Source organism: Anastrepha obliqua, chromosome 4 (assembly GCF_027943255.1).
Source record: "Anastrepha obliqua isolate idAnaObli1 chromosome 4, idAnaObli1_1.0, whole genome shotgun sequence".
NCBI lineage: Eukaryota > Metazoa > Arthropoda > Insecta > Diptera > Tephritidae > Anastrepha > Anastrepha obliqua.
In genome coordinates, this window is record NC_072895.1 from 101123219 (window position 1) to 101135515 (window position 12297).

General features: G+C 36.2%; 1 protein-coding gene across 3 annotated transcripts; it reads left to right on the forward strand.

Moving 5' to 3' along the window:
* Window positions 1-4493: 4493 nt before the first annotated feature.
* On the forward strand, window positions 4494-7804 carry LOC129244949 (TAR DNA-binding protein 43). 3 transcript variants are annotated; one of them, XM_054882875.1, is made up of 7 exons: window positions 4494-4601; window positions 5586-5837; window positions 5920-6230; window positions 6292-6496; window positions 6554-7266; window positions 7318-7479; window positions 7540-7804. In XM_054882875.1, exons 2-7 carry the CDS (start codon window positions 5597-5599, stop codon window positions 7633-7635), a joined length of 1728 nt encoding a protein of 575 aa, XP_054738850.1. In that variant the 5' UTR covers window positions 4494-4601; window positions 5586-5596; the 3' UTR covers window positions 7636-7804. The 3 variants fall into 3 exon arrangements, with proteins under 3 accessions (XP_054738850.1, XP_054738849.1, XP_054738851.1); XM_054882874.1 differs by having other exon boundaries at window positions 4565-4910; XM_054882876.1 differs by having other exon boundaries at window positions 4565-4910; window positions 7330-7479.
* Window positions 7805-12297: the final 4493 nt, after the last annotated feature.

Consider the following 12297-nt stretch of genomic DNA (forward strand, 5'->3'; position numbering starts at 1 on the left):
TCATCTTCTTCCTGATAATCTTTGTCATTATTTGTTAAACGCTAAAAAAAAAACACTTTTTTCATGAATTTATTGTAGCGAAACGGTTCAAGTCAGTTTATTAAAAGTTGTTGCATATTATAAAGTAACATTTCAAGAATATTTGATAAAATTTTCATGTAAAAATATTGCAAAATGAGCGAATGAGAGCACATTTACGTAGACGTCTTTTCAAAAATACATTTTGCAGTAGTCAGCATATCTCAGCGTAGAATCATCTAAAATCAAAAAAATCGAATAATTTAGTTAAAGTATGAGTTAAACTTCCCCCCAACGTTTATTTTGACGATTTATTTTCATTTTCAGCCATTTGGTAGTCGTTTGAAGTAAAAAGTGATTTTTGACGAAAAAATGCCGCCATTTTGTAGGTGTAAAACCACCTTAATATAAAAAAAATGGCGAAAAAAAACGTTGGGGGAGGTTTTTTATATGTAAAATATGTGTGCAAAATTTCAAAAGGATCGGTTGAGTAGTTTTCAAATGCCAATGACTACGCACTTAAAAAAAAAGGTGCGAGAAAACCGCGTTTAAAGTTTGTAACGGACTACGCGCACAACTGTTGCGTCTCGGCAGATGTTTGAGGCGGCTCGGCTTTATGCTCTATAACTTAAAAAGTTTTGCTCGGATTGACTTAAAATTATAACACGGTATTTTTGAAATGTTTTACTACAATAACATGCAAAAAAAAATCGATTTTTATCCCTTACCCCGTTTTGGCCTTGAAAACTTCTGAATTAATATCTTTAATATTAAGTAATTGTGTTGGCTTTGCTCCGCAGATGGGGTAAGACTGGCATGAGTTGCATCCCGACAATATATTTAAAACTTTCTCATCAATTTTCCACAAATATCTTTTTACCATTATACCCATACATATATTATATGATTTCAGATTTCGAATCTCAGTATCCAAGTACTCTTTTTCTGTTAATATAGAATGAGAGCATGACTTTCTTTGATGAATTCAATCTTCAATGGCCGACAAAACCGAACTGAATGGGGGGCTTTATTGACCCAAATAATTTGATCGGTCTCGTTAATCAGTTTTAAAGGAATAATTGTTGTTACGAACATTTTACAAATATCTTTGCTTTTTGCAGCAGCTTTTAAAAAAGCAACCATATCTTTCTCTTCTGATTTTTTAGCTGAAACTGTAGCAGCATGTAAAAGCAAGGGCAATGAGTTTTCGTGTTCTTGCGAAAGGTCTTTTGCAAACTTCCGTTTTAGTCGGGAGCTAGCATTCTCGTAGTCCACTTTTGGACGACCAACTTTATTTTCGGATACACGATTAATTGCGGTGTTGATTACTAGGCTTTTATCAAGCGATTCTGAAAGTTTTTTCCTAAATTTTGACATAACTCGATGACAATGGGGCCAGTGTTTTTCAAAATATTTGACAAAAGCTCGTACTTTTTTATTAATTTGGGCTACCTTAGATTCATTCAGACTTTCACCATTTTTTTTTAATATATGCTGCTTAACTGCGACCTCTGCCCGATTATTTTTTATATAAATATATCTGTAAAAGGCGATTTTATCAAAAAGGGGCAAATTTGTGCAAACAAAGTTAGTTACATATTATTGTGGACGTTTTAGTAAGTAACTCTACATTTAAAACTCTGTGCACTTCTGTGCGCCTTGGAAGTTTTATTATACGAAACGCACCTATACTTGTTAAGAATAATTTAAATAATACATATGAATAAAACACGATATACAAAATCTAAACCACACATAATTGAAAAAATGTTACTAAACTATAATCTTATATACCTGGACTATGACCTTCCATCATTTAAATTTGGATTCTTTGTTTCATTTGGATAACTCGAGCAATCAAACTTTTTTCAATGTATTCCACCAAACTGTGCACAAAGCGAACACGATAATCAGCTGACTTTAAGGCGTACCGTTCAATCAGTGTGACCATAAAAAATTTTAACGACTAATTTCTCAAATAATTAGGGTATGGTAAAAACAAAAATAAAGCTTATTTTAAAAAACAGGATACGTTTTTTTTTAATATATGCCAAAAAACACGCCAAAACCCCCATAGTGAAATGATGAGTAAGCAGAATTGGTAATGTTTTTAGTATTTAAGAATGAAGTTAAGTGGATTTAAAATCAAATGTTGAAAATATTGTACATAAGAATTGGTTGGTCGGTTTTTCAGTGGTAGTTTTTTTTTCCTTATTCACTCCTCTTAGGGAGCATAGGGCCTCGACAAGACTTGTCTTGCGTTGATTTCGTTAATCTGTTTGATTTCTGACAGGGTAGGTGATTAGCCTGCCGCTACCAGTCCTAAGTAGTGGGAATGCTTACCTATGCTGCTTAGAGCGCCATCTGTGTGTCACATTTTTCTGGCGGAAGGATCGCACAGATGGTTGAGGATTTCGCTAAAGTGGTGTATCAGCGGTATTACCGCGGCTGCCCGCTTCCTCTTGCTGAGTTGAAGCCTGCAAAATGGGTAATTTAGTTTAACTGGAAAGCATAGACAAATTAGCACTGAAAACTGGCTCTTATAGTAGTGAAACGTCATGCAGGTGGTCATCAAAAGACAGCAACGTCACGTGAAATGGTTCAAAAAGTGAAGAAGCGACTTGAGCGAAATCCCCGACGAAGTGTCCATCAAATGGGGAAAGAACTGAACATATCTGACCGTAGCATCCGCCGCATACTGAAAAATGGACTCAAAGTCAAGCCTTACAGGACTCGGTACCGTCTCACAAAGTTTGAGTGGACCAAGAATGGCAAAAAAATGGCTCTCAAATTCACCAGATGCGAATCCGATGAATTATTCTCTTTGGGCCATTTTGGAAAGCAAGGTCCGAGGTAAAAGATTCACCAGTCTCAAGGCACTGAAAAAGGCCATTGTCCGCGAGTGGTCCAAAATACCTGCAAGTCACATCAGCTTGTGATTCGTTTCTGAACCGCCTCAAGGCCACAGTCAAGGCAAAAGGTGATCATATCGAGCAAAAGGAAATTGATTTGTATTATTTTCACACATTTTTTACATTGAATTGAATAAAGGTAATTTTCCTAACTGAATTTATGACCTTTTTAATTGATTACACTTCGACCCTGTAGTTGCCGGTAAGCTGTCAAAAAAATTAAATATTTTTTGCCATCCTCTTGCAAGTTTACAAAGATTCGCTTTCAACTTATTAAGCATTTAAACGAATAAATAATTAGATTTTTCCTATGTTAAAATTCAAATAAACCTCTCACAGCAATTCCTCTGAATTCGATCACTAGATTATCAAATAAAATTTACAAATTAATGGCAACACAATTTACTTTATCACTTTTCGTTACACGTTCACCTAAAGACTGAATACCCTATGCGCATGCACCTCTGCTTACAGACATGTGCTTAATAACTATCGTAATTTCTAGATCTGGCAGCTCGTATCTTCTGGCGAGTTCTGTCTCGCCATCTAGTGTCAAGGCGAATTCATATATACTACTTTCCTTTTGGTTCGCTAAGTTTTACCGTTAATTCAGAGGCTTTTTAATTATTATAGCTTATTTATGGTATATGCCCAAAGGCATTACGAAACTTTTTTCTTTATATTCGATCAACGAATGCCATTAATTTCCGAAGTTATATTTTCAGTGGGGAGTAATTCCTAGACTGTAACTTTTTTTATGTCATCTTTGACAATTGTCAAGTGGACAGATAGAGCAACGAGTTAAAATTGTTGAAACTTATGAAACTGATCGGCCTTTAAGAGCCACATATCGCACAATTCGCTATGTTTTTTATGGAAATAATTGTCCGAATAAGTCAACAATTCAAAGCTTGGGGAAAACTTTCAAGAAACTGGTTTTGGTAAACTGAAAACTTGACGTTCTGTTGAAAGTATTGCTCTCGTAGTGCAATGTGTTGCTGAACAACCGTTATCAATATCGTTCAATATCGATATCTCAACGTTCTCAACAATTTGGCATTCATGAATCGACTGTTTGGTGGTCTTTGCCTGTCGACGGTGGTAGACACTTAAATGATAGAATTTTTCACAATAATTGTCAAGAGCCGGATTTTAAATAAAAATAGTGAAACCTGAAAGAATCTATATTTTTTATTTTAAAACAACATTTATGCACGCCTTTTCAGAGATCCAAAATTACGCACGCTATCGGAAGATTTATAATTTTTGCAAATGGCGTTGATCAATTCATGTTTATGAATAAGACGGCTGCAGTATACCATCAGAAAAGCAATAGAGTGCATTAAGGTCAAAATAAAGGTTTCCATCACTCAAAATCTTTTTTTTTAGTTAGTTACAAATTATGCCACCTTGTACGTATGAAATAAGTCATGACATTCTGTTGAGTGTTAGGATTGCATTTGAAAGTTGTTCTCTGAATTTTATATGGTCTGGCAACATAACATTGAATTATTCAATCGGCTGGGTTCTTCGGATATTCCAAGCACCAGATTAACACCGGTTATTCTCGCAAGGGCGGTCATAAGTTAATAAAATTTTGTTTAAATATTAGGAGTTAGTTGTAAAAAAAAAGTGGAAAATGAGTGCTTTACGTTCACATTTTGGGAAATTGTAAATATATATTTTTATTTCTGCTCATTTTGTGAATTGTGTCGACGTGAATGAAGCTATGAACGGTGACGAGTGAAACGTGTGCATAGCGTGAAAAGAGCGTTTTGAAAGGAAGAGAAAAGTGGAACACTGGCGTAGTTCTAGATGTACATTGCTTAAAAGAATATACTAATTACAACAGCACACAGTTTTTATAACTTTCAATATAAGTTAAAAGTTGCTTATTTCAAAATATTAGGTGTGAATTTTGAGAGCGAGCGAGCGAGCGAACGAACGAACAAGCAGCGTGCGAAAGCGTTAAGAGAGAAGGTGACAAAATATGATTGTGTGTATTGTGTGTACAGTAAAAAAAGATATATATATATATATTATATATACATACATCGTAGAAGATTGATTCTAATGGGTTGACTGGTGTTAAATTTATTGCATTAGCGTTTATATATAAAATTTATAAATTTCCTTTTCTCTCTATAATAAAGGCTAATTTTGGTTCTATTCAACTAGCTCACCCTGCCCATATAAAGTAATTTTTGCCTAGGGTTGTTATATGAAATTAATCCATATATTATTGATTAATCAAGTTTCATTTTATGTAAGCCTTACACTCGTTAATAAAAAGCAAATATATGTAATTTTAGTTTTAGGAAATGTAATTCTCGTTCAATTTTCTGATCAAAATTCCGTTCGGAAAAAACCCAAATTGTACAATTCTTATTTTCTGCTACTACATTCCCTAATGGCTTCAAATAGCACAACTATTGAATTTTATTATTTATCCAGTAAATGCATACATATTTATGAATTTGAAGTTTTTTTTTGTATTTTTTTTTTAGGTGTAAAATTTTTCAACATTTAAGATGAGTGAATTAAACAATAATAATCAGACACTAAAAATATTTGTTGAAACTTCTTTTGAAAGGCGTTAGAGAACTTACATTTGTATTAAATTAATTTCATTTTTTTGTTTTGGTTTTGCAACAGTAAAACGAATTATGGATTTTGTACAAGTAGCAGAAGAAGAAGGTGAGGAGCCCATAGAGCTTCCAGCAGAGGAGGATGGAACCCTACTCCTTTCCACTTTGCAAGCCCAATTTCCCGGTTCATGTGGTTTAAAATATCGCAATGAGGATACGAAGGCCGTACGTGGGGTACGATCGAATGAGGGACGCTTGTACCCACCCTCTTCTGAAGATGGTTGGGGTTCTAGCGTATTTTTCTGTGTTTTTCCAAAAGGTTTGTACATTCGTACAATATAATCAAAATTTTTGTGTACATATTATAAGTGGTATTTATTTAACATCAATTTTTTTTATAGAAAACAAGCGGAAAAGTGATGACAATTTGGAGAATTCCACCGCCAAAACAAAACGCATTGAAACTCGTTTACGTTGCACCGACCTAATAGTTTTAGGTTTACCCTGGAAAACAACGGAGGATAGTTTACGCGAGTATTTTGAAAGTTATGGCGAAGTGCTAATGGCACAAGTCAAAAAGGATATGAAATCTGGTCAGTCGAAAGGGTTTGGATTTGTACGATTTGGTTCGTACGAAGCCCAAATGCGTGTACTCTCATCTAGACACTTAATCGATGGTCGTTGGTGCGAAGTTAAAGTACCGAATTCAAAAGTATGTTTTGCATTTAAACGAAACTTTAAAGAAAAAAATAATATTTTTTCTGATTAAATAGGGTATGATGCATCAAGTGCCATGTAAAGTGTTTGTTGGTAGATGTACTGAGGATTTGACCGCCGATGATTTGAGAGATTATTTTTCAAAATTCGGCGAAGTAACCGATGTTTTCATACCGAAACCTTTCCGTGCATTTAGTTTCGTAACGTTTTTGGATCCTGAAGTAGCGCAATCCTTGTGTGGTGAAGATCACATAATAAAAGGTAAGTGGTTAAAAAAAAAAAACCTACTTAGTTAACAAAAGTTTATTTTTACTACAGGTGTATCGGTTCATGTTTCGAATGCAGCGCCTAAATCTGAACAAAATCGCAATTCTGGCCATAATCAACAACATTTTTCCTACAATTCTCAGAGCAGCATCGGTAGCGGACTCCATATGCTGCATCATCAAGGCCTTAATGCCAGTAGCAGCGGTAGTGGCGGTGGTGGGGGTGGCAGTAGCAGTTCTTCTTCTGGCCGTAATGGACACCAACGATCTAGTAGCTCTAACAATATGTTGGGCGACGGTTCTATGAGTGGTGGTGGTGGTTCTAGCAGTGGTTCTTATGGCATGAACGGTAACAGCTACGGCGGTAATAACAATGGATTCAATAGTGGAAGCGGTCTGGGAAGTAGCAGTAGCGGATTGATAGGTTCTGGTAATCGACAAGATGGATCAATCACTCCATATAATCGTGGTAATGGAGGTAATTATATGAATAGTCGTTCAATGGGTCCTCAGCATAGTGGTAGTGGAAATATGGGTTGGAATAATCAAACAAATCGTGGGCACCTAGATATGCCAAATTTACAAGCATTAGGCATAAATCCCCAAGGGCCGAATCCACCAAACCAAGGCCAAAACATGAACAATCCATTGGGGGTGGGCCTTAATTTGAACTCGTTGCCAATGAATCCTGCTATTGTGGCGGCTGCTTTAAATCAATGGAGTATTCTGGGCAACCAGTTACAGAATCAGTCGCAAGATCAACAGGTAAACATTGAGTTAAGTGATTGTGAAGCTCACAATTTAAATAAATATAAGGTATCAAATCAGGGAGGCAATTTTTTGTCTTGGATGGCCCAAGCTAGTAGCTCCGGAAACGGTGGAAGTTTAAATGCCGGAGGCAAAAACAGCAACTCAAATAACCCTAGTTCTAATGGAAATCCAGGCATGGGCTCAGGATCCTGTAATGACACACAACAGGTCCTAAAACTTCAATATCTACAATTTTAACTCATCTAAAATATGTTTTTCTCATTTTAGAATGGCAGTACTAATTCGAGCAGCCAAGGTTGGTCTCGTCAAAATTCTGGTGGCGTGTCGCAAGGTCCGGTGGATGTTAAACCGAAATTTATTTAAATTTACAAAACTTAGGAGAGCGTGTGTGTATGAAAATTTTGACGCGATTTTTAAATTCTGACCGGTATTTCATTAAACATAAACAAAATATGTAATCGTAAAATGGTTAAAATCATTCTTAACAGTATCTTCATCTGAATAAAGTTTTAACCTGTATTGTAGTGAAAAATCAGTGGGTTTTTATTGTTTTCACTTTTCAATAACTTATAATAGCTTGACTCATTCATTCTTAGAAGTAGGGCCGAACTTTGCTTCCAATTTGCTCATCGTGAAATGACTTCGAGGCTCTGTAGGCTCTAGACTAATAGTCGATCGAGTGTGGAATAATGGTAATCAAGAACGATTCAATTCGCCTTGTTGAGTCGCTAATGTCATACATTCTTAAGTACGTAGTAGGTAAAGTTGACTCAAAGTAGAAGTTGATGTTTGTTAAAAAAAATTAAAAAATCTTCAAAATGCAATACAAAAAAAATTAAAAAATCTTCAAAATGCAATACAGACATACAAAAAGCTCCTGATTATCTTCTCATGAAATTATATGCTAATGTCTTAGAAATTTAGAACTGTGAGTGAGCTTTATTTCATGGTATGTTTTTCTATGTTTCCTATTTTTGCTTTTTGCACGCCAAGCGTTAGCAAGTGGCGAATAAAAGGCGCCTAGTATAAATGAAAGACAGGGGTGTTTAATTCATAATGTCAATTCCGACGAATTTTCATATTCATAGCTGCAAAATTCATTGAACTATTGGTTATGTCAGTTTTTAAGCAATGTCCATTCATTCATTGGGCCTCTTCTTTTCGCCAAGCGTTAGCAATTGACAAATAGATGAAGTATAAATAAACATATATTGGCAACGCGGAAATAGAGCTGCCTTGGTTGGTTGGTTGGTTTAAGGGTGACCCCGCATTGGAGTGCCACATAGACCGCAAGTTGGGTCCGTTGTGTTGCCCTAGAGCTCATTATGTTATATGATTTCCCCACCTAACCGAGATTTTTATTGTAGATTTTGGTCAAAGATATTAATTCGTTTCGAGAATTTGATTGAGAAAGATTGTCAATTGTTGGAGAGCCTAGAAGAGCGAGTCGACTTCTGGCTAGACCGGAACAACTGCACAGCAAATGCCTGCTCGATACTTCCTCATCTTCGTCCTCCCAGTATCTGCACAGGTCGTTTTGAGGCAGTGGCCGGTGATAAGAGATATTATATGCCTTAGTTCGTGTTTCGAAAGACTTATAAGGGTTTTTGTCTGTTTGAGATTGTAGGATGGCCAGATTTGTCTGGTCGTAACGCAAGTAGTTTCCACTCGCCACCTCCGATCAGCAATGCTGTGAAATTCTCGATCAATGAGCAATTTACATGTTGAGAGCGGAATGTGGATTGTGGGTAAGTTACTAACATTTGATTGCACAGCTCCAGCTCTTGCGAGCTCATCAGCTTTGCAGTTGCCTTCGAATCCACTGTGACCCGGTATCCAGATAACTTGGACAGAATTCTGAACACTTATCTCGTTAAGAGATAAGAGACAGGATCGAACCACATCTGAGTGGGTATAAGAGGAGCTGAGTGCTCGAACGGCCGCTTGACTGTCGGTGAAAAAGCGGATATCCTCTAGTGATATTCTATTTTCTAAGAGAGTTTTCGCAGCATACCAGATAGCGCATACTTCCGCTTGGAATACGCTACAGTAGTCGGGTAATCTAAATGATAGATTGATGTGAGGGGAATTGGAAAAGATTCCAAATCCCACTTTGCCGTCTTGTTTTGAACCATCTGTATATATAATCAGAGGGCCATCGATTTCGGTTAGATTTGTCTTCCATTCTTCCCTAGTTGGGAGTGAACAGGAGAATAGCAAAGGTGGTGATGGAAGACTTACATGATAGTCTATGTCGGAAGAGACAACAGTGTTCCTGTTCAGTATGGCCGAATGGCCAAGATACTTATTCCATTTCGATATAGCATTCATGCGTGTCGCTGCTTTCGCTGCAATCGCTTTGCCAGCCAGATCGATAGGGAACAAGTGAAGCAACGTATTTAGAGCCTTAGTAGGTGTTGTACTTAAGCATCCTGTTAACAGGAGGCAGGCTGTTCTTTGAACTCGATCAATTGTGGCTACTCTACACCGTTTTTCGAGTGCTGTCCACCATACAACCACACCGTAGAAGAGTATCGGTTTGATGATCGAGGTATATATCCAATAAATGATCCGAGGTGAAAAACCCCAGGTTTTGCCTATAGCTTTCTTACAAGTATAAAGAGCTATGAAAGCTTTTTTACATCTGTTTTCGATGATCAATTTCCAACTCAACTTCCTATCTAGAATAACTCCTAGATATTTAGCTGAATCAGATAGGAGTAATGATTCCCCTTTTAAAGTTATTGTTTGCAGTGGAGGAGATTGTTGTTTCCTAATGAAGAGAACAAGATCTGTCTTTGCTGGATTCGTATTTACTCCGCATTCGGTGCACCATTTTGACAGAATATTGATTGAGCGTTGCATGAGCTCAGTGAGGGTATTCAGGTGTTTGCCTGATACGCAGGGAGCAATATCATCTGCATAGGCTACGACCTTGCAGCCTGCTTTTTCGAAATTTCGAAGCAAACTGTTTACAGCGAGATTCCAGAGAAGGGGGGAAAGTACTCCGCCTTGAGAAGTGCCTTTGACGGCGTACATTCTCATGCGGCTTAACCCAAGCTCTGAAGTGATTATTCTATTTTGGAGCATTTGTTCATCTGATCATCTTTCGGATGGAGTAATTAATACCCAATTTGGCAATTTCAGACAGAATAGCGTTGGGTTCAATATTATTAAAAGACTGCCTTAAATTTCAGGTGTTTGTAAGATAGTGAGTTGTACCAGTTCAATGAGGTACAACCACACTCGCTACCAGCGAATCTTGCTGATAACTTTCGTTGCTTTCGCATGCAAATTTTACGTCAAATTAACCGAGCAGAGAAGTGACGAATAGAATAGTCCTATTATATGGAGAAATGTGCAAGACCTTTCCCTGCGGATGGATTTAGAATGGGCTATATTTTTATAAAAAATTCATGAAAATTAAAAAAACAAGAAAAGTAGTTAAAATATCGTGATTCTATTATTATATTTTGTCTGTAAGTGTAGAAAAATAATTTTTGCGCTTGAGTTTTTTGTAGCAGTACAGAGCAATGCTTATAATTTTTCATTTTTTGTGAATATTTAAATGTTGTTTTTTAAATTGTTGCATATGTAGGCAAAAAACTTTTACCTAAAATAAGAATTTGTATAAATATTAATATTAAAACTTCGAATTCATTTCATATAAAACCGAGAAGGTCTTCCTAAGAAGCTGCCTTTCTGTAAAGCTTCATGCTCAAAAATTCGCCGATTTATGCTCACCTAGATTTTTAGGTTATGCTTTTCTGCGTTTCAAATTCTGATATTTTCCAACTTATTGCTGCTACTTCTAAAAACGTTTAGTGCTAATAATTTCACCACCAAAATATTCCCAATAGAAATGAAGTTGTAGAAATTTAAAATGGCAAGTATAGCTAGTTTCCAGTTCCCGCAGATTTGTTTAAGTGTCCCATATTTCTCTAAACACATACTAAAATACATATGTATGTATGGGTGAGCGAGTTGAATTAAAGGCTATATACAGTTAGAAGGCCGAAAAAAGCGAATTTACCAGAATTTTTTGTGAGAAAACTTTTAAATTCATTGATCTAAAAATGTGTACTTGTTTGTTTTAACTGTTTTTTAAGACTTAGTATTAGTAAAAATATTTATTTTGAAAGGAGCTACAGCTGATCTCCGGGAGCTCCTCTCAAAAAAGACGTTTTGCGATGACCACTATATCTCTGAACTGGATCCTCTGAAATTAAAAAACCAAAAAGTAATGTTGCATCTAGTAATTAATCGAATGAATAAGCAAAATAATTTTTTTCTCAAGGAAAAAAATCGTTTTTCGACCAAAATTTCGGTCTTAAATTGTTTATAAAAAAAAATATTTATCGGCGAGAAAATATCTTCGATTAATTACTAAAAATATATTAAGGAAAGTCGTGTTAAAATTTGAGACTAATCGGTTTAGCCGTTTTCGAGTAATGTTGGTCACCGACTTTGAAAACACTATTTTGAGAAAAATGCGCTGCCGCTCCGGCCTTGTACTTTCAAGCACTCTGAACGCCTTTTCAAATTTGCGTGTAACTTCGAAAATATTCACCGGAACGATATTAAATTTTCTGTGCGTATTCTTAAATATACTACTGTGTCCAAAAAATAAGGTGACATTTGATTTTAAACTGCGCGCTTTGAAGGATTAGGAGAATTCTTTTTTTTTTTAGGTTGGTAGTACTGTGAGTGACATCTATGTCAAATTTCATGTTAAATATTCATTTACTGTTTGAGATACGCGTCGTTTTGTGAGCTGCTAAAAGTGAGTTTCTCGTTTTTTGCAATGTCGAAATTTGTTGAGCAAAGAATTTGCATTAAATTTTGTTTGCGGAATCAATTTTCGGATACGTTGAGGATGGTGCAGAAAGCCTTTGGTGATGAGGCTATGTCTAAAAAAAATGTTTACAAGTGGTATAGTGAGTTCCAAGCCGGTCGTGAACGTGTCGAAGACGAAGAGCGTCCTGGGCGACCATCAACCTCAACTGACGAAGCTCACGTCCAACA

Excerpts from the sequence above, each read along its gene's own strand:
- LOC129244949 (XM_054882875.1), top strand. The coding sequence starts at position 5,597 with ATGGATTTTGTACAAGTAGCAGAAGAAGAAGGTGAGGAGCCCATAGAG. Across the intron at positions 6,497-6,553 it reads TGAAGATCACATAATAAAAG|GTGTATCGGTTCATGTTTCG; the intron begins GTAAGTGGTTAA and ends TTTTTACTACAG. Across the intron at positions 7,480-7,539 it reads CCTGTAATGACACACAACAG|AATGGCAGTACTAATTCGAG; the intron begins GTCCTAAAACTT and ends TTCTCATTTTAG.